This window comes from Pleurodeles waltl, chromosome 3_1 (genome assembly GCF_031143425.1).
Source record: "Pleurodeles waltl isolate 20211129_DDA chromosome 3_1, aPleWal1.hap1.20221129, whole genome shotgun sequence".
Taxonomy (NCBI): domain Eukaryota; kingdom Metazoa; phylum Chordata; class Amphibia; order Caudata; family Salamandridae; genus Pleurodeles; species Pleurodeles waltl.
Genome location: NC_090440.1, coordinates 939,270,333 through 939,289,616, shown reverse-complemented (window position 1 = coordinate 939,289,616; position 19,284 = coordinate 939,270,333). Strand labels below are relative to the sequence as shown.

The 19,284-nt window shown below is 40.0% G+C and overlaps 1 protein-coding gene across 1 annotated transcript in view; it reads right to left on the bottom strand.

Annotated features, from left to right (window-relative positions):
• The window catches only part of MYOM3 (myomesin 3), a 394,520-nt gene that overhangs the window by 131,602 nt on the left and 243,634 nt on the right, over positions 1–19,284 (bottom strand). The window contains exons 8-11 of the mRNA XM_069223954.1: positions 13,671–13,715; positions 9,313–9,453; positions 6,740–6,901; positions 3,937–4,078 (exon numbers count right to left, since the gene is read on the bottom strand). Coding sequence (XP_069080055.1) covers positions 3,937–4,078; positions 6,740–6,901; positions 9,313–9,453; positions 13,671–13,715 — 490 coding nt within the window. The remainder of the gene's footprint in view (positions 1–3,936; positions 4,079–6,739; positions 6,902–9,312; positions 9,454–13,670; positions 13,716–19,284) is intronic.

The window sequence follows — 19,284 nt, the reverse complement described above, 5'->3', positions numbered from 1 at the left end:
TCGTGAACAAGTTGAAAGCCAGCCCAGTCAGAACTCAGCAACAATTCAAAGGCCCTCTCTTCCCGAACCAGACCATTATGAACCTTGAACCCGCATCCAGCCAGTATGTTGTGGTATTATCAGGGATGCTCCCCTTACATCAGAATCAAATTGAGTCCTGGCTCCAGTTACGAACTAAAGTGGTCCAGCGGCTCTACAAGCACAGGAGATTTGATCAGGCAGACTGCAATAATATTGTAATGGTGCAAAGGGTGGGTTGACTGGGTGCCTTCAAAACAATATTACCAGGGATGGCATCATAGTAAACTTTAAAAACCCAATGATCACTAGGAGCATATTGCAGCACTAATAAAGCCTGGAGCTACACCTCACTGAGGTTGCCACCCTATTCTTGGTTTTCTATTAGCTACCGATGCCTTTTCTCCATCACCGCTGCCCACCAATTCTGGAGAGGAGGTTTAGATTTGCTGCCTTAGGTGATCTTTCATGTATTGCTTGACTTCCCCCACTAATGGAGCCAGCTACTATGGTCTCAGAGACTGAGCAACCCATTCATATCCTTGGAAGCATAAAACTGAACCCTAGAGACATTAATTATCTGTCTACTATCAGGGTTGTAAGTTGTATTGTAGCGGGTCTTCCTCCAAAATATCGTTGCCAGATCAGCAATCTTTTATAAGAGACTACGATAATATTTTTTTCCAATAAACTTGGTCTTCCAATATTGCGAAATATAGTGGGCATGAATGCTTTTACAAACCAGCACTACTGTCTAGGTGAGGGTGTGAGTCCGGAGGTTTGTCAATTTGGATCAACTTGCAACGTAAAATAATAGCCCAGGTTGTAGTAAAACCTGGAAGGGATATTCAAGTTGTAATTGTAAAGGGAAAGTTTAATTTTTGCACGTATTTGATTAATTTTTAAAACAATGATTTCTCAGAGACACCTAACACCAGATATCCCATTTTATTTGAGTTTTTTGAGTTTATCAAGTACTGCCATCGGGGTTATGAAACACACAGGGGATTTTGATGCTAGACTAGGTCACTTTGTACTTCAGACCCCTGTATGGGATGTACTGATCAGAGAAGCACTGAATTGTCTATCTTCATGGCATCCCATGACTTAAGCAACATTATGGATTTAGCAGTGTCTAGATCAAACATCCTACCAAATGTTAGGGGCAGGGATTCTACCTCTGTGATTGACTATGTGTTTATTTCCAGAGGTCTGATTAAAACTCTCGAAAGAGGTGTGCTATTGGACTCAATCTATGGAGACCACAACCCCAATGGCACTAGTTTTCTCATTAACAATATAGAGGGAAGAAAACGTAATGCCTAGACTCAGCAGCCCTTTGCCCTCTGCTGATGGTCTCAGGTTAGTCTGGAGCCTTTAAAATCCCAGTCACTGTCTTGATTCACTTATCAAATTTAACAGTAAAGTATTCCTGAGTTTTTTTGGAGATTGGCAGAGGTATTGGGTTGGTTACATGCTCATTTGTCGCCCTCTGTGTCTGCATTAAAAGTGTGCTCTCTAAACCTGTTAGGACCAATCAAGTGTCACCTAGATGGTTCAATAATGATTTTTCAGTTGCTAATAGGAGATTGCATATGGCTCTCAAATGGCCGTCCTGTGCAGATCATATAAGTTAGCTAAAAAAAAGGCAGACAGAAGTCATCGCTCTGCATTGGGAAAAGTTAGTTTATGCTAACAATACCAAACATTTGATAACCATGACATATACCTTAAATTGTCCTACTCCACGCTTTAGCAGTCATATCTCTAGCACACCTGGGAAGCCCACTTTTCGGGAATTTATGCGAATTCCACTTCCCAGGTTTTAGCCTTTCTAGCACATTCTAAATTGAGTGTGTCATTTAAACTAAGCAAAGTAGATGAGTCTATCTGGCAGACCACTAGTGGGAAGGCCCCAGGCCCAGATGGTGTCCCAGTAGATTGGTTAAATGTAATCCTGATTTATGGCCACCCTTAAAGACAAAGTGTTCAATAATTTGGATTATTTCTCCATACCTAGCTCATTGTGCTCATCCATCATTGTCCTCATATTTAAGAAAGGCAATCGCTCTGACCCTAGCTGTTATCGTCCAATTTCACTAATTGATACCTCCATTAAAATCTTAGGGAGGGTCATTTACAATAGGATTTGAACATGGGCTGCCGAAAATTCTATTTTGCATAGATGCCCATTTGGTTTTGGGGAACGAGTAGGAACAATTGAGCAATGCTTAAACCTAAATTTGATAATTGGCAAATACAATATTGCTAAGCACTGTCCACTACATCTTGCTTATATGGACTTGTCCACAGGCTTTGGCTTTGTGAATCAATATAAGCTGTGGACTTTTCTTTTTAGAGATGGGCTTGGATGAAGCACTTGTACACTCTCTGGCCACTATACATGTAGATATGAGTGCCATAATTAGGTACGTGCATAATAGAGTACTAACCAGAGAATGTAATGTTTCCTGAGGCTTTGGGCAATGGTGTGTATTAGCACCCCTCCTATTTATTTTATATATTAACAAGTTAAGTCTCTGCTTAAGTGGAGGCTGTTTAGGTGGTTCCAAGATTAATGGAGCACCAGTGCCAACTTTACACTACGCAGACAATGCTGTTTTGCTGGCCCACACATCAGAGGCCTGGCGCTCATTAGTTATTGCATTCACCGAGTTTATGAAAAATTTAGAACTTATGCATCTTTTTTAAAAGTCACATATCATGACATGTGGCCCAGAAAGAATTAAAGTCTCCTCGATGAGGTTGGGTGATAAGTATTTGGATAACATCAACAGTTTTCCCTACCTGGGTATTATCTTTGATTCCTCGGACTCTTGGGCGACTAATATTGTGCCTTCAAGGCTCAAATTTTCTTGGGCAGTTGGAGGTCCCTTTTGCCGCACTGAAAATCTATAAAACCCAATGTGTCTTGATCGCTACACATGGAGCTGAAATATGGGGTATAGTATATAGTGCTGTCATCCAGGTAGAATAGAGCTGCATTTGCTGAAATATTCTGTCAATCCCCCTAACTTCCTCTATTTTTATAAGTCAGGAGGAGCTTGGGCTCAGTTATAGTGAAGACTACATTACATTTAGGCCCATCTCTCGATGGATCTCTATTTGGCAGAATGAGGAAACTGTGTTGAACCAACTTATCATCAAATATTGTCTATTATGTGTCAAGGACCTTAGCATTCCCTGGCTTACCCGTGCTGAGGAAAACTATAATGGTGTGGGTATACCACAATTATTTGATGACCCCAGTTCTTGCAGGGGGATGGATAAAAAGATATTAAGAGAACAGATGTTAACCTGCATGCAGGCTTTCCAGTGAAGGCAATAAACCCCAATTATCTGCCAATCTGTATCTAATGCCATCCCATGTTTTGGAGAATTATTTGACTTTTACTCATGATAGATGGGAGAGGTTGCTTTTATTTAATCTCAGGGCTACTACTATTGTGGACCTGCTGTGATTTCCGCTGGGCCATCTTCACAAGGCAAAGACACGTCCCTGCAATGGTGTGTCCTCTCAGTCTTTGCTATTTTTTCTTTTTCTACAAGTATACTGAAATTTACTGGGCAGTTTCTAATTTCACATATAAAGAGGTGTAATATAAAACAATGCAGACTAGCTCTGTATCATCTTCGAAAGCTGGCAAATCAAAATCATGAGTGCTGTTTTCATGTTGGAACTGTTTTAAAAGTTGCAGTTCGTTCACATAGCACTAGGGACGTTGACTGATTATTTTACGTAGCTGAAATGTTGGACTGATGTTATGATGTCTTGTTTTTATAATCGATTTGGGGAATTTCTTGTATGGACTTTTATGGATGCATTTTGTTTCCAAATAAAGTAGTTATGGATGGATGCATATGCACTGCAGAGTGCCTTTGTTCACTTTTCCAAACCTTTCAACAAAATAGCCAAAGACTGGGTTTCCTCTGTCATCACTTGGGGGTGTCCATGAGAGAATGAGGCAATCCTTCTGGATATCGTGACACTTCACACTCAGTGGGGCACCAGGAGCACCAAACACAGCTGCTGCGGCATCTACAAAACAAAGGCATGAATGCTTGGTTTAGTAAAAATGGGTGGTGCTAGGACAGTTGGAAAGACATATGTAGGATTACACAAATAATGACTCTAGCTCTACCATTCCCAGAAGAAGAACAGCAAACATTATTACTGATACACAGTATTTAGCATCACCACCAAAACATAATAGTTTGTTGTCTTTGAAAACCTCTCTCAATGACATTCGCTGAAATATCTCAGGTGCTGTAAAACACTGAATTACCACCCAAAAGATAACACCAAGAATCAAAGGACAGCAAACAAATGCCATACCTCTTACAAAGACGGTGCTTCTGCATACCGGGAACAGACTGCTAATGTCTCCTCACTTTCTTATAAAACCACCCAATTGGTGTGGTGGAACTCATTCATTCTGCATCCTGGGCAACTGATTGCCAGACAATGTATTCACACTCTTGCTATGGATATCACAGAAGACCTTCTGCTTAGTGTTTTCATTCAAGTGTGTCTATGGAGTGTACTCCTATGGAATGGGCTGCTTCTCTTTGGAAGAAGAAGATCATACTTACCTGTCACTTGGGATCCCTAGATTTCCTCCAACCTTGTTGGTTGGTGGGGTGAGGTATTTAAGGGTCATTTTTGCAGCCATTATGGCAGCGATCTGTTCTCTTTACAACAGCACTTTTTAGTGCATAACACAGCCAAAAAGAGAATAGGTATAGTAGTAGTGTGTGCACTGAGAAATACTGGGGAAAGCTCATCGGTGTCCCAAGCCTGACGACAGAGGTGGCAGAGCTCTATCAGCCCCTAAAACATCTGAGAATGTAAGAATCAAACCAACATAGACCTGTGAGTCTCCAACTCTACTAACTCCCTGATAAAAGGGCCTGCTGTAGGCTTTAGGCAAGAAAGTACAGAGACTTTAATCTCTATGCACACCAGTATGGCTGCTAAAACAGTCATCTGAGATATAAAATAATCTAATTACAATTCCAAATTCAGCGTAAAATCAAGTAATTACTTGTGTAGTATAAACGAGCATTAGCTCGTAGTTATGGGCAAATTTCGCAGAAATCAGGAAGTTGTCAGGCTGGTTGATACTTGTGGGGACATAGGGCCAGGTGCACAAAGCCGTTTTGCTATTGCAAATCCTACGATGTAAAAACTCCGAAGGTTTGTAATGTTAAAATAGCTTTTTGGTATGTAATAGACACCGTTTTGTGAGCTGGAAAACCCTTTCCGACTTATAAAATTGGTTCAGTGAGCCCAGCTGAAATGCAATTAGGATGATGGGGCCTAAGGTGTCCCCTCATATTTGTGATTTTGTATAACATAAATCATTGGTTTACGGCTGCAATTGGTGCTGGGTGACCTTGTGGGGAATAGGGAGTGGTTCAGGGTTCCACTGCTAACTCCCCCTAATATTTGCTCAAATTGAAATATTTCTTAAAAGCAACATTGGCCCCTTTGAGAAACAAGGACTGCTTCAAAAAACGTTTCCCATTTGGAAGGCAAACACAGGGGTGATAATCTGCTGTTCCTTGCACCCCACTTCCTCTGTGTGGTAGCCGGACACAGAGAGTCTCAAAAAGAGATCTGTCTAATTAATATTAATTCGGAAGGTCATTCTGCCAGTCCTGTAACTGGGGATATTGTGATGCAACCTATTAGTGCATTAGCTGGATCGCAAAATAAAAGACTTGTTGCAAAAAATATACTGCGCAGTATGCTACTACTTTTTGCAACTAGTCTTTTTTTTTAGACATTTATCAGAAAATTGCTGTTATTGGTAGATTGTTTATTCAAAAACTCTCCTGCACCTTTCCCACACCGGTTTCACATTTTCCAGCATGGGACTTAGGGCCATATGTACAAACACATTTTCCCATAGACACAGAATGGGCAAAACTGCTTGCTACATCTGGCCCTTAATTATTTACCTAATTAATTCGTTTTTGGATTGCAATCTTTTATATAAACCTTCTGTATGCAGAATTATTCTAAGTCCAACAGTCTGTTCAGCAGATGTCTCCAACCTTTTCGGTCACACAAAACAGTATTTGTAAATGTCCTCCTTTGCGACAGATAGGCTACTGTCCATGTGCATCTATACATTATAGCCAAGTACAACAAAGGGGTGCACTCCTGGGTGTGATAATATTTTCGGAACTCAGAACTGGTTGAGAGAGATTTAATTAGAACAATCTTCATTTGGGTATAAGGTTTTGTGCTTTAGATTTTCTTTACACAGGGGGTTAAGGAAATAGTCTTATTTTTTTAATCAACATCTTGAAAATGGAATCATTTACCACTGTCACCTACTGTCATACCGTATGTGGGGATGGTCCACTCTCCAGCAGTATGAGTAAATTCTTGCAGGTACTCTACCTATGTTACACAAGATTATTGTTCAGCTGAACTGTTTTGGCAATATTAAAGCACAGTTACAGTTTGGGGAAAAGGAGAGACTTTCCAGGAGTCATCTTTCCCTATTGATGTGGTTATGAGACTCACACGTCAAACCCTGTATGGTTAAGGTGCCTTATAATGTTTACTTGTTTGCACCAAATACCAGCTAAAGACCTGTTACGCAAATGTTCTTGTGAATCCAGTAAGAAGGCATCATTGTCACATGATTTCTCTTCACCCTTCCAATATTACAGATACAGCACTTACCTCTAACAAACACATAGGCACTCTGCTCATTGTGTCCAGCGTGAGTAGGTATACGCACAGTGTAAAATCCCTCATCTTCTTTATAAGCATAAGGAACAGACAATGAGGCACCCTGATCTGTACATTTCATGTGCCGCCGCTCATGCTCCTCCAGTAATGCTCCTGAAGAAAGACAAATCAAAGTATGGAAGTGTTACCCTGGAGGTATGGATACTCACATCATTCACACTACAAAGATTGGATTAGTAACTTACGACCTCATAATGAGTTGGCCAGTAACTGGAGCAATATGTATCACATATGACAAAATCTGATTCAGCAGAGATGGAATTTATCAGGTGTGATATTTACTATCAAATTAAGAGTTTTTCCTTGTGAGGAATACCCTGAAGATTTTGGTGCTTAATGTACCAAACTCTATATGTTTTGATATTTATTGGGCATTTTCTCCTCAATGTGTATATGAGCAGGTCTGACCTGCTGAAATGTATTGGGGCGAAGGAATGGGGTGATATCTAGCACATTGCTCATAATTCCAAAATGTATGGTAACTGAGTGATATCAGAATGTAGGCCTAAGTATTGCAGACCTGATAGAATTCAAGGACTGATGATGAGCCGAGATTTCCCCATTTTGTAATTTCTTGGATATTCTTGAATATTACTGTGTTCAAAGTCTTTCTCGTTATGAAAAGGGCACATGGCTACCTCCTGTGGTTGAATTATGGACAAATTCAAAGGCAGCCATTTATTGAAACTTGCAAGAGAGATATTTGATATATAAGGGGTGCACAATCTTTCTTTGTTTCACTGTTTTGATGAGTATTTAGACAGAATATCGTGTTGAAATGAGCCTGGGATCCATCTAAAACTATCACTAGGCTTCCACTTAAATGAACTAAACAAAGTTCAGCAAGTACTTTAGTTTAGGTAAAATGTAAGGAGTCTCTTTCATATCTTGATAAGTAAGGGTTACTCTGTTACAAACGTGATGTACATCCCATCCGCCGTATTCTGATTCCATTATGTCCTATGGAGATTGTAATACAGTGGACAGGGTATCTGTCACATTTGTGGCAGAGTAACCCATTCGCCAAAACTCGAAATCAGGCCCTAAGACAGGTTGGGGTATTGATGCACGATTCCAGTGCTTTATGTTACACATTCATCAGAAACAACTTGATTTCGGGTCATTAAGGCTAATTATATATAGTTCAATTGCTCTAGGTGCAGGCATTTTCAAGTTCAGTCTAGTGTAGGTGGCAGCCTATCCTAGAGCTTTGAGTAAGCCATACCATCTTTGACTTCATCTTAGAAATAAGGTCACTGTAACAAAATACTTTATTGAAATGGTCATATTCTAAATGTCTAATATTTCAGAGTAGTAGGAAATCATTACCCGGAATGGGGGCAACTGTGTATGTTTACAGCTACATTCGTCATAAAGTTGCTAAGACACTTCTTCAATTATTCCAATATTTTTAGGAGCTATGCTTTTAAAATCCCAGTAACTAGCTTTATCCCACACGCTACTCCACATTAACTGTCAAGGATTGGTACTTCTTAATACAAAACTATATTTTACCCTAAACGTTAAGCGCAGTCACACCTATCCATTGTGTGTACTTTTTATATTGTTAGACTGGGGTACTTCATAGTTACATTATGACATTCTTCTTAGGCCTTAAATATGGGTTTTGGAAAACTCAGTGTTAAATAACTGCTCTCAGTAAATTATGCATCCTCAGGTTGAGGTATTTACCTGGTGAGCTTTTAACTGGTTGAGATGAATACCTCTACCACACACACCTATTTTCATGTGTATTAGAGTTTTTCAACACATTTCCACCTCATAGTTCAGACCTTCAAAAATATGTTATGGCAAAATTATGAAATGCTGTGTTTACAGCAAAACTAGCAATTCTTATCACTATGAAAACTCTAGTTTGTGCAGACTGTTAAACCTGGGCACGATATATACCTGCCCTGTACTTTAATATAAGGATAGCTGGAGTAAAACAAAAAAGTGATGGGTTGAGTGCTTCAACTAACCTCAGCCAGTAGAATTAACCTTCAAAGACTAAGGCTTCATTGAGGGTGATAACGTTGTGGGCACAGATGGCTGGTATGGGGCCAAGGAATGGATTTCAATCCACCATCTCAAATCACTGAACAGAGACGTCACTGTTTTATAAAAGTGACATCTCTTGAGAACGTTAGTGTCCATGGGACTTAAAGGTTTCACAAAAGACACATAAATGGTTAGACGTGTTGTCCTCATATACATAGTGCTCTATACTAGAAAAGTGTGCTAGGTGAGGCATCCCTGTGATAATAATATGGGCTGGCCCCATGAATTGCACAATGCAAGGCAAAAACTTAAAATTTCAGGAGGCACCAATACACCATGCAGAATTATTTGATTCTGGTATGTCAGCAATTGAGTGGTGGTTATGTGATTGTTTATGGAACCAGTCTAGGACACAATACACAGATCTGTTAAAAAACAAATTACTTGGCCTTTGCGTTTGTTCATTACCACCAAAGTTCTTAGAGAGTTACATATAGACAAACCGTCTTGGAACCACTGGAGATTTTTTTGATGGTCAAGCAAGGCGGAAGAAAAGAAACAGGAGAGGGTGAAGGGTTCCTTCTCTCTTGCGAAGAGAGGCTTCAGCAGGGTGGAGAAGTCGGATTCGTAGACTGGCAAAGTGGCTGTGGGGGAGAAGGGACAATCGAAAAATAGCAATTTGAATCCAAAAATGTATTCTTTGCATCGTACTGTTGAACTCCATAAACACTAAAGGGATACAACAGAGCATGAATAAAATGGCAGACAATGTATAACTCTGGGGAAATTGAAAGACCAAAAAAGCAGTCCCAGCACAACAAATTAACAGTTAAAAGCCAGGTCAAAACATAACCAGACTGGAATGAAATAAAACTAAGGTCTGGGGGTAATTTCCCTGAAAAAACACAAATTGCAACGCAAATCGATTATGGAAATATTGTGTCTTTGATTAAGAAACCTGCAGGCACTGCTCAGAACAGATCAACGCACGCATTTGTACTATTTTCATAAATTCTTAAAACAGAGAAGCAATGAATGGGTAATGTATGGGTATACTTTTGTACAGGTTTGGATATTGGACCCACTCCCATTTGTCTCACATAGGTTAGTGCTCATTTTTCCAGTTGATCCTTCAACCATTGGGTTCAAGGGTCTTAGGTGTCTCTTCCACTGTAGTTTGTGGGATGGTATGAGGAGGTCATTCACTCTCCTCTGTTGTACCTTGGATTTGTTGACACTTGGTGGTATTCACTTTTGGGGCTCAAGGCAGCTGGTGTCCCACAGATGTGCATCAGGGCACTCAAAGAGGTCACCTTCGTACCCCAGCTTTAACTTAGAACTGTTAATGCCTGGCTTATGGATGTGGCCTTTAAAGACCACATCTTGGTGGCGTTCGGCCGATGGTTAGGAAGGCAATGGTTATGCAATAGCATTGTTGTTGTGGTTGACATCATGCTCCTAATCATCATGCTGCTAATTTGAAGGTTAATCGTAATACAACATGAAACTAACATCCCTATTTTTAAAAACATTTTGTTGTTTTTCGACTATTTCAAATATGCCATTTAGAAAACACAATAATGTCCTACAGTATACACAATGACTGCTAATGAGTGTCTGTTATTTATTGATCCATGGGAAAAAAACTGAATAATCTTATATTAAATAAATAATGCAAACTGAGGGCTTGATTATGACCTTGGCGGAGGGAAGTACTCCGTCACAAACATGACGGGTATCCTGCCAGCCATATTACAAGTTCCATTATACCCTATGGAACTTGTAAAACAGCGGGCGGGATATCCGTCACGTTTGTAATTGAGTAATCCCCTCCGCCAAGGTCCCAATCAGGCCCTAAATGACAAATTATCATGAGTTTGGCGTTGTTCAGAGCCATCAATTTAATACATACCTGCTTGAGGTTTTCAGGGGGATGCCAACATCCCTGATAATAGACTTTGTTATTTAGGTGCAACATCTTCAAATACTTGTTTGTTTGCAATTTTCCATTCAATACCATGACCAACACATCACGTTTTGTGTGTCTGTCATGATTGAACTGCTATTCCACTGGAATTTGTATCTTGTAAATTGTGATGCCAAACCTCTGGATTATTATTTTTATCATATATCTTTATTCACAACTGTTTCATGACACAGATGTGGAAGCTCTTGTGGCAATGAATGCATTTCTCCACATTAGCTATATATTTAACAATAAAATCCCCATTTCCTTATTTCTGTTGTAGGAATGTGCTTCTTCCTAAGAGGTCCTATTAGATCCAGGTTCGCTCTTTATCTCCCTACACTCCTCTCGCCATAACAGCTAGCTTGGATTAAAACACAGTCTTATTACAAAACGAAAACATATCAAAAGTTTGAAAGGCTTGATTTATTAATGAAAAGTTGTCTTTAATTAATGGGGAGGCAATTGAGAGGGGCTTTATTTTCCTAATACAAAGCCATCAACTTGTGGCTACATATTTAATAGTAGCACGGAACGTTTGTGATTAACATCTATATCATAAAAATGATATCTATTGAAAAGCCAAAGCTGGAGACAACTAGAACAGGTGAACAATGCAACACTACTTTTCACTCTAACCCACTGATGGACAGTGGTGAGAAACTCATGAATTTGATTTTGTATCCTGACAGATATTAATTTAGATATAATGAGTCCTATACATCCCCACTCTTCCTATAAAATGTAGAATGTCATACCATTGACATCATCATTGCTCTTTAATTTATGTATGGATCAAATGGGCCCAAATTAGAAATTAGAGTTGAAACCAAACAATATGTGAATGACACCCAACTTTTCCCAACAGTGTACATGGAACGTTTTTGAGTGAAAACATTGATGTCCTTACCGAAATCAAATAAGAGATAGTTTCATCATTCCTCTAAGAAGACAAGGGTTGATTTCTTCAAGCATGTTTCCTTTGACCCTCAAATTCACAAATGTCTCACCTTTCTGTTCCTCTGGGAATTACATATCTCGCTTTCCATATTTTAATTTCGTTACACAATTTACTTATAATTTGTTAGGAAATCATGTGCTAACCTCTGAAAAGAAATTAATTAAAGGAAATATTCTTCAAAAATCACTCAGACAAAATATGTTTTTTCTAAACTTATCTTTGGCGAGAAACTTGCTAAAAATTTACACCAAGCTGCTCTGCAGAAAAACTAGAGAAAAGGGTGGATTTCTATTTTGAACACTGCAAACTGCCCTAATTGTTCAAACTTCGGGGAGCTGATCATTTTTCATTTGTCTGTGGACTGTTGGTTGGAGTGAACATGGTAATTTCACACTGGAATCTGTATCCACCCACCACAAACAAAATAAAATAAAATCACACAGCCAAACAACTAATCCTTCACAAAAACTTCCACTCTGTAGCTCAATGTGTCAATAACATATTGCAGGTCTTATATCATCGTTGTATATTGTGGTATTTTGTACATCAACCCACGTACTAATAGATTATTTTGCTAAATGACAAATTGTAGTGGTCCCTATTTGACCTACCTCATGAATATTGATGATGCAGATTCAAAATGCGACCCACTACAATTCGCTGCCATCTCAGGAATAGTGGCCTGCTGTGGTCAGCAGACCAACAAGTATTTGGTTGTTTTTAAATGAAACAATCATTTTCTTAAAATGAAGCCTGTTTCCGTAAAGGAAAACAAGATGCATTAAAAAAAATGTTTCACAAATTATTTTTTGCCAACATTCACAAAGGTGAAAGGATTACAACCTCCTCCCTGGTCCCAGTAACCCTCTGGTTGCAAATCATTCATACAAACCTTAAAGAATGTGAATTGAAAGGAATGTCCTAAACAAGTCGTTCCAATTTTGTGATTCGGTATGCACTTGGAAACCTGTTATGCTTTTTTTTCATGATACTGAATCCCAATTTGGGTATTGTGCAGGCCCAAAATCTATTTTGAGGTTGAAATAGCTCTGGATGTGTGATTCAGATCCTTTGCGACCACAGACTACTTTTGTACATAATGCCCTACATTCTGACTTACCTAACTCCACTGTTGCTCTATTGAAGGTCACCCTACATTCTACAACATAGCTCACCATAGCTAGGTTGAGCCACCCGTCTTCTCTGTTTACCTGCTGATGCTCACGATGGGGCCAATTCACAAAAGCAGTTATGAGGACAGGTGCATTACTACTGGATTACTTTTTTACATATTTTACATGTCTTTGTAAATCCACAATGAAACGTTCACCTCTTTTTTATCTGTATTAATTGTATATGGACATTCCATAAATATTCCAATTTTGGTCACATTTTATATAGCACTACAGAAGTGCTACTTTATGTAATACAGGATTCCTGTGTGAGTCAACCCAGTCATATCTAAACGGTACCAGTGTGTGTTTAAGGTTAAACTCACCTCGAGAAATCATATTTATTGAAGGAAAATAACTTGACACTGCTGTTTATTCCATAACTTCCAGAAACAAATACCTCTAGCATTAGAGAGTGGCAATGATGAGTAGGCCTAAAACCAAAGATAAGACATTCTCCCATGTTCTCCCAAAAACCTCCTTTTACGTAAGTAGTCTATACTACCTCACGCAACTCAAACTATTAGTTTCAAACTGCAGGAGTTTAGATAAAGGCTAATTTAAATTGAATATTTCTAGCACAGGATGATGCTTCCACTTTATATATGCAGCTAACCATGCTGTTCAATCTAGATTTTCCAATAGCATGTGTTTTTCCATGGTATGACTCCACCCACTGTCTGATTTAAAAAAAATGTATAGTACACTCTCCATATTGATTGTGTAACAGTTGTTAAGAGTGTTAAAAATAAAATCACATACCTTTCAGTCCTTCAGCGTCCCATCCTGATTTCAATCCAAAATACTCTGAAAGAAATGAAGTGAAGTACTTTTTGAACCAGGAAATATAGAATGATAGTAAAGAGGTAATACCTCATACTAATGGGCAGCTGGCTTAAGACGTGGAACTGCTTGTACTCTGCTCATATTTTAGCCAATAGGTTTGCAATAAACACAGAAATGAGATTTCCAAATGTCCATTCTCAGTGACTTTTATTTTCTTACAGCGCCTCTAAAGCCCTTACATAGTGCCTGTCATAATTTAAAAAAAACTGAAATGTTTGTAAACAAGGTGCAGTTGCTTTTGGTAGATCCCACCTCTTATTTTTAGTGACACCTAATTCAGGGAACATTATATCATTTAGCAATTTATAGATGAATTATGTGAGAAATTGAGCAGCACAAACATCAGTTCTGCCTTTGTGAATGGAATATAAGTGGGTAATATTCTAAAGAGATCATACACGAGGAGTAGGCAGAAGAAAAGGGGACGCTGTGGGTAAGGCCAAAAACCTTCATCAGATCAACACTGTCTACCCATTATGGACCCATGCCCACATTTTTTATATAGCACAAACTCGAGCCAAAGATATTGGAGCGCTTTACATTAGCACCAGTTACTTTTAACAAGGACACATTCATTTTTGGTAGGCACGGGGAGATTAAGTGATTTGCCCAGAACCACAGGATGTTGACCTGACGCCAAGACTCAAACCTGATTCCCCAGCGATAAAGTTGGCAGCTCTAGCCGTTACACCACATCCTCTCCCCACACGTTGCTTGTAGAAAGATTCATATTCCACATGCTGTATAAATACACCTTTCAAGACCATACGATCAGCCAGTACTAATATTTCTTGGGTGTTATCTGACTTACGGTTTCCAGCAGCAGCCAACAACACATAAAAAATGGACACATGGAAAGTTAAACCAGTAGCCCATGTTCACCCATGAAGCAATAGGAACAATAAATATACACTAAACACAAGAGAAATACAGATAGCACAATGAAACACACAGACATTAATCGAGGCAGACGATCTTCAAGTCTAATCATCTGGTTGGCATGTAACTATTTTTAACTATTTTTTTGATTTACATGTTCTATTAGTTTCAATTTACTTTGGAGGACAAGTGAGAACACAAGTGCTGGAAATTGAATACTGTCATTTCTCTATTTGCTGCTACATGCATTTCGATTCACTATGAACACAGCTACTATATCCTTCAGTTCCATCCATCAGTGAAATTAACTTACACGGAGCCTACATGATACTCAGTGACATCGGCGTCCAAGTTGAGTAGGGCAGAATCAATACCAGATTTTCGGGAAATGCAGATAGGTTACATTGTCATAAAATGAATATAAACACAACTCTTGCCTATTGGTTAACCTGATAATGTGTTGTGGACACTCCTACACTAACAAAGATAGGCAAACAAAATTGACATGACTCCGGCATGTTCTTTCTTTGCTCATTAAAACGCATTGGCTAGCAGTCTTAATACATTTCTTACCACCAAAACCCTGTAAAACCAATATGAATAGAATACTCTACGGGCCAGATGTATGAAAAACGCCTTTTGCGAATCGGAAATAGCGATTTTTAAGAAATCGCTATTTCTGATTCGTAAATGCAATGTATCATATTTGCGATTCGGTAATAGCGATTTCTTAAAAATCGCAAATGCTATTACCGAATCGCAAATTGTGATACAAACCCCATTAGCATCTATGGGCCTGTTGGCCCATATTTGCGAATATTTTGTTTGCCCCAAATTGCAAATTCCTAACTGGAATTCACAATTTTGGGAAATGCAAAGTCCAGGGTGCTGGGGGCCTAGGGCCCCCTCTGCTGCACCCCAAAACATTTTTCAACAACATGTAAGGTGGACACATGGGGTGGTGGGATATGCTCTCGGAATGTTGTGCAGCATCCACTCATGATCATCTCTTTTGTCCACGCTGATTCCAAGTGCTTTTGTCATAATCCTCATGAATCTTTCTACGCCCCTGTTTGCTTGGTGCCATCAGGAAATAATGTTTCTGTCCTTGATTTCAAGACTTTCCATAAAGGCTCAAAACTGATGTCCTTTGAAAGGGGGTCCTTTGTCTGTTCTTACAATTACTTGTAGGCCAAACACAGCAGAAGTCTTTTACATTTTGTGTTTCACATGTTGAAATGCCACATGTTAAAATGCCTGGATATGGACAACCATTGCAACCGGGAATTTAGGGTAGAAGTCAACAAGGACCAGAGCCGGGCGACCATCTGGGAGGCTCCCACAATCGGTGCTGACTTGAGCTCATGTGGCATCACTCGGCTTCTCCATCACCATCACTCAGCTTCTCTATGATGACTGATGCGGGCCTGTCCTATTTGCTGTTTATTTGATAAGGTATGCAGTTATTCACATGGTCCTCCAGTCTGACATCGATTACCGGGAACCACACTTTCTCAAGAATCCATGCTTTTGTCTTCGCCATTCCCAGGTGGCCTTAGTGAGCAAGGGTTACTCTATTGTCATTTAAGTCTGCTCAGCTAGGTCTTCCACCTCGCAGCTGCCATTGTGGGGTTAACAAATTTGCTGCATAGTGGGAGTACATTGTTTGCCACATGGATGAGGGCATCTGCAGCTTGAGAAGGTGCCATGGGAGGGGCCCCTCATTGACTGGCACAGCACCAGCAGTGTGTAGGTGGAGCTGGTCTTGGGACATCATGGGCCAATGGGTATAAGATGCAGATGCAACCTTGAAGGGCCAGGCTGCATTACTGACACTGGCTGAAGTAGGGAACACTTTGTTGAGGGTGGGGGGGAAGAAACTCTGGCATACAGTCACTGAGCCAAACTCACCCACCTACTTAATACTGCTGCGATTGTCCCAGTCTGCAATTCTGCTGTGAGGTGCTGAGAGCCCTTCACTGTAGCCTGGCAGGTGAGGCATATAGTGAATGGTGTGTAGTCCAGATGCTGGGGGACGTGGAAGTGTTTAGACGCACCTCGTTGGGTTGGGGGATGTCAGGCAAAGCAGCGAGGCACTGGTGACTCCAGACTGGCGGTGATGGTAAGGCCCCAGTGTTAGGCTGGCTGGACCACTGACAGAGCTGTTGGCCATGTGCATAGGGCCTGGGCTGCTGCTCAAGGTGGGTGTCACCACAGGAGGCAGCGAGAAAAATGGGAGCACTTGGCTGACCGTCATATGGCTGCTGGTGAGGCAGGGGGCCAACGGAAAAGCTGGGTGGAGGTGGCTCAGGCCATGCTGGTGGGCAGTGAGCAAGCCGAGGACTGATCGTCATAGCCAGTGTAATAGATTTATAGTGCCTCAGACAGTGAGTCTGTCGCTGGTGCACTATATACAAACAATGCTTGGTTGATGTGGATTCTGTCGCGGGCAGCTGGTCACCCCTTTATTTATCCTGGAGTTCATGACTGACCTCCAGGTATCACAAAAACATATACAAAAGTGTCTTCCTCAACGTTTTCTCACATAATAAAGTCCTTGGTGAAGATATCAAAGGATAAATGATGGACATTTGCCTTTGCTGTTAAAGTTGAAAATTATAGGGATGCCTTCCGTTCAAAATACCCTTGATGTTATATTCCATGAGCATACGAGAACAACTGACTGGCTTGCAAGACTAAATTAACAATAATGTAGAAAATTGGGCTATTTTGGTACAAACAAGGTATGCCTTTGTGCACAGAAAATCATGGGACAATGTACTGGATGGTCATCTGCCTTACAATTGTGATTGAGCTATGCCACTGGATACAAAAGCTATATGTGAAATCTTCTTATTGTATTGGGTGAACATCTGAATGCACGTTTTCATCCCAAACCCGTCTCCTGTGTACACAAATTACATGAAAAGTGCATGCATACATAACAAAAAACACAACTTATGCAAAGTACGCAAATCTCAGTTTTTTGAATTTATACGAGATCTCACTTACATAAAAAATCCCCACCCCCCCCAGAATATACGTGCTATTTTCAACTTTCGTTTTGATCTTGAGGTTATGGCGACAGGCCTCACCTCTGTAAAAATTGGGGATTATAGCTGTCTATTTGAGTCCACCTCGACTGAACACCTAAAGGTTTTCCTTACATTTTTTTGTATTCTGGTGGAATGTTGTAGCTCACCACTGAGTAGCTTGCCCCTTCCAAGTTCTCCTCAATACAGACATTTCAAAAGCTATCAGTTTATCTCTTTTAAGCGTGTCAGAAATGTAAACTCTTGAATGCTAGTTTTAAAGTGTGTTCCATATGGGTGGAAGACATTTTCTCAGCCTTTTTAACTGGACTTTTTAAAGGCAAATTTTTAGATAATGACTTTACACATCCTATTCATATATGAATCTGTTTTGCCTGTTTTTAGATTTGCATCCATTACTGGCTTTCAATGATGGTTGTATGTCAGCGACTACATAAACATTACCCTACCAAAATACAGTGGCCAAAATATCAAGGAAGGAAATATTGAGAAGGGAAGTGCATTTAGGTAAATATAGATTTACTATTCTTAACCTCACCTCCTCAAACTTTGAGGATACATTTGTAAGGTACATAGATGAGTTAAGTAAAGTAAAGAAATACTAACTTATATATACTTAACTTGTTCGATATTTTGGCCACAATGTTTTGGTAGCAAGCCATTATGGTTTCAATATTAAGGTGGAATACCTCACAAACAGGTGTGGTGTTATATTGATGTTGCTCTCTTTTAGTTAAGCCCAATGTCACTGCACAGTATTCATTATGAAGAGGTAGTGAGTGGGAGAGTAATCTCAGTGGAAAAGGGAATACTGTGCTCAATTTGGCCTGGCCAAACTGGATCCACTTGGTTACTGTCAATTCCAGGGGATTCACTTTTAATTGCACAGTACTTGCAGAGTGTTTGCAAAAGCATGCCCAAAACTGTGATCAGGCTGGATCTGACTCACCTTTCCAGGTTGGTTTCTTTGTACTGCTAAAGACATTATCGTATTAACGATGATCAACATACCGAATCAAGAGTATAATAAAAATGCAACATAAATGTTTCCAGAAATGCTTAGCACATAATAGACAGTTTCAGTTTTAGTGAGTCATTGATTTTCTGATATCTCCGCCACACCTCCATGCAAATGAGGGAATGCCCTCTTGAGATTGCTCTGGCGCTACATGTGCGCCAGCACTATCAATATTGCAGAAAGGACCGCACAGGCATCTGTGGCCCATTGTGCAATGCCAAAGTTCCCAAGGGGCACACAAAGCGGGCACACATACCTGTTGTGCCCTCTGGGCACTTTCTGCAATATGCCACTGGTGCGCTAAAAAGCCTCTGAATTCGGACAAACTCATAATTGGGGCCTGTACGGTTAACTACATACAAATAGAACTCTTACCACTACTAAAAATTACACAACTGTAGTAAACCTATTCCTACCTGCAAAAGTGGTGGACCTTACAGATGACATATTTTGAGGGATGTTCTACAGCTGCCCAACTGTAAGGAAGACCCTTTTGTATCTAATAGTAAACTCTGGAACACACTGAATGAACTATAACCAGAACGCTAATCCTGGAAGAAACCCCAATACACCACAGTTT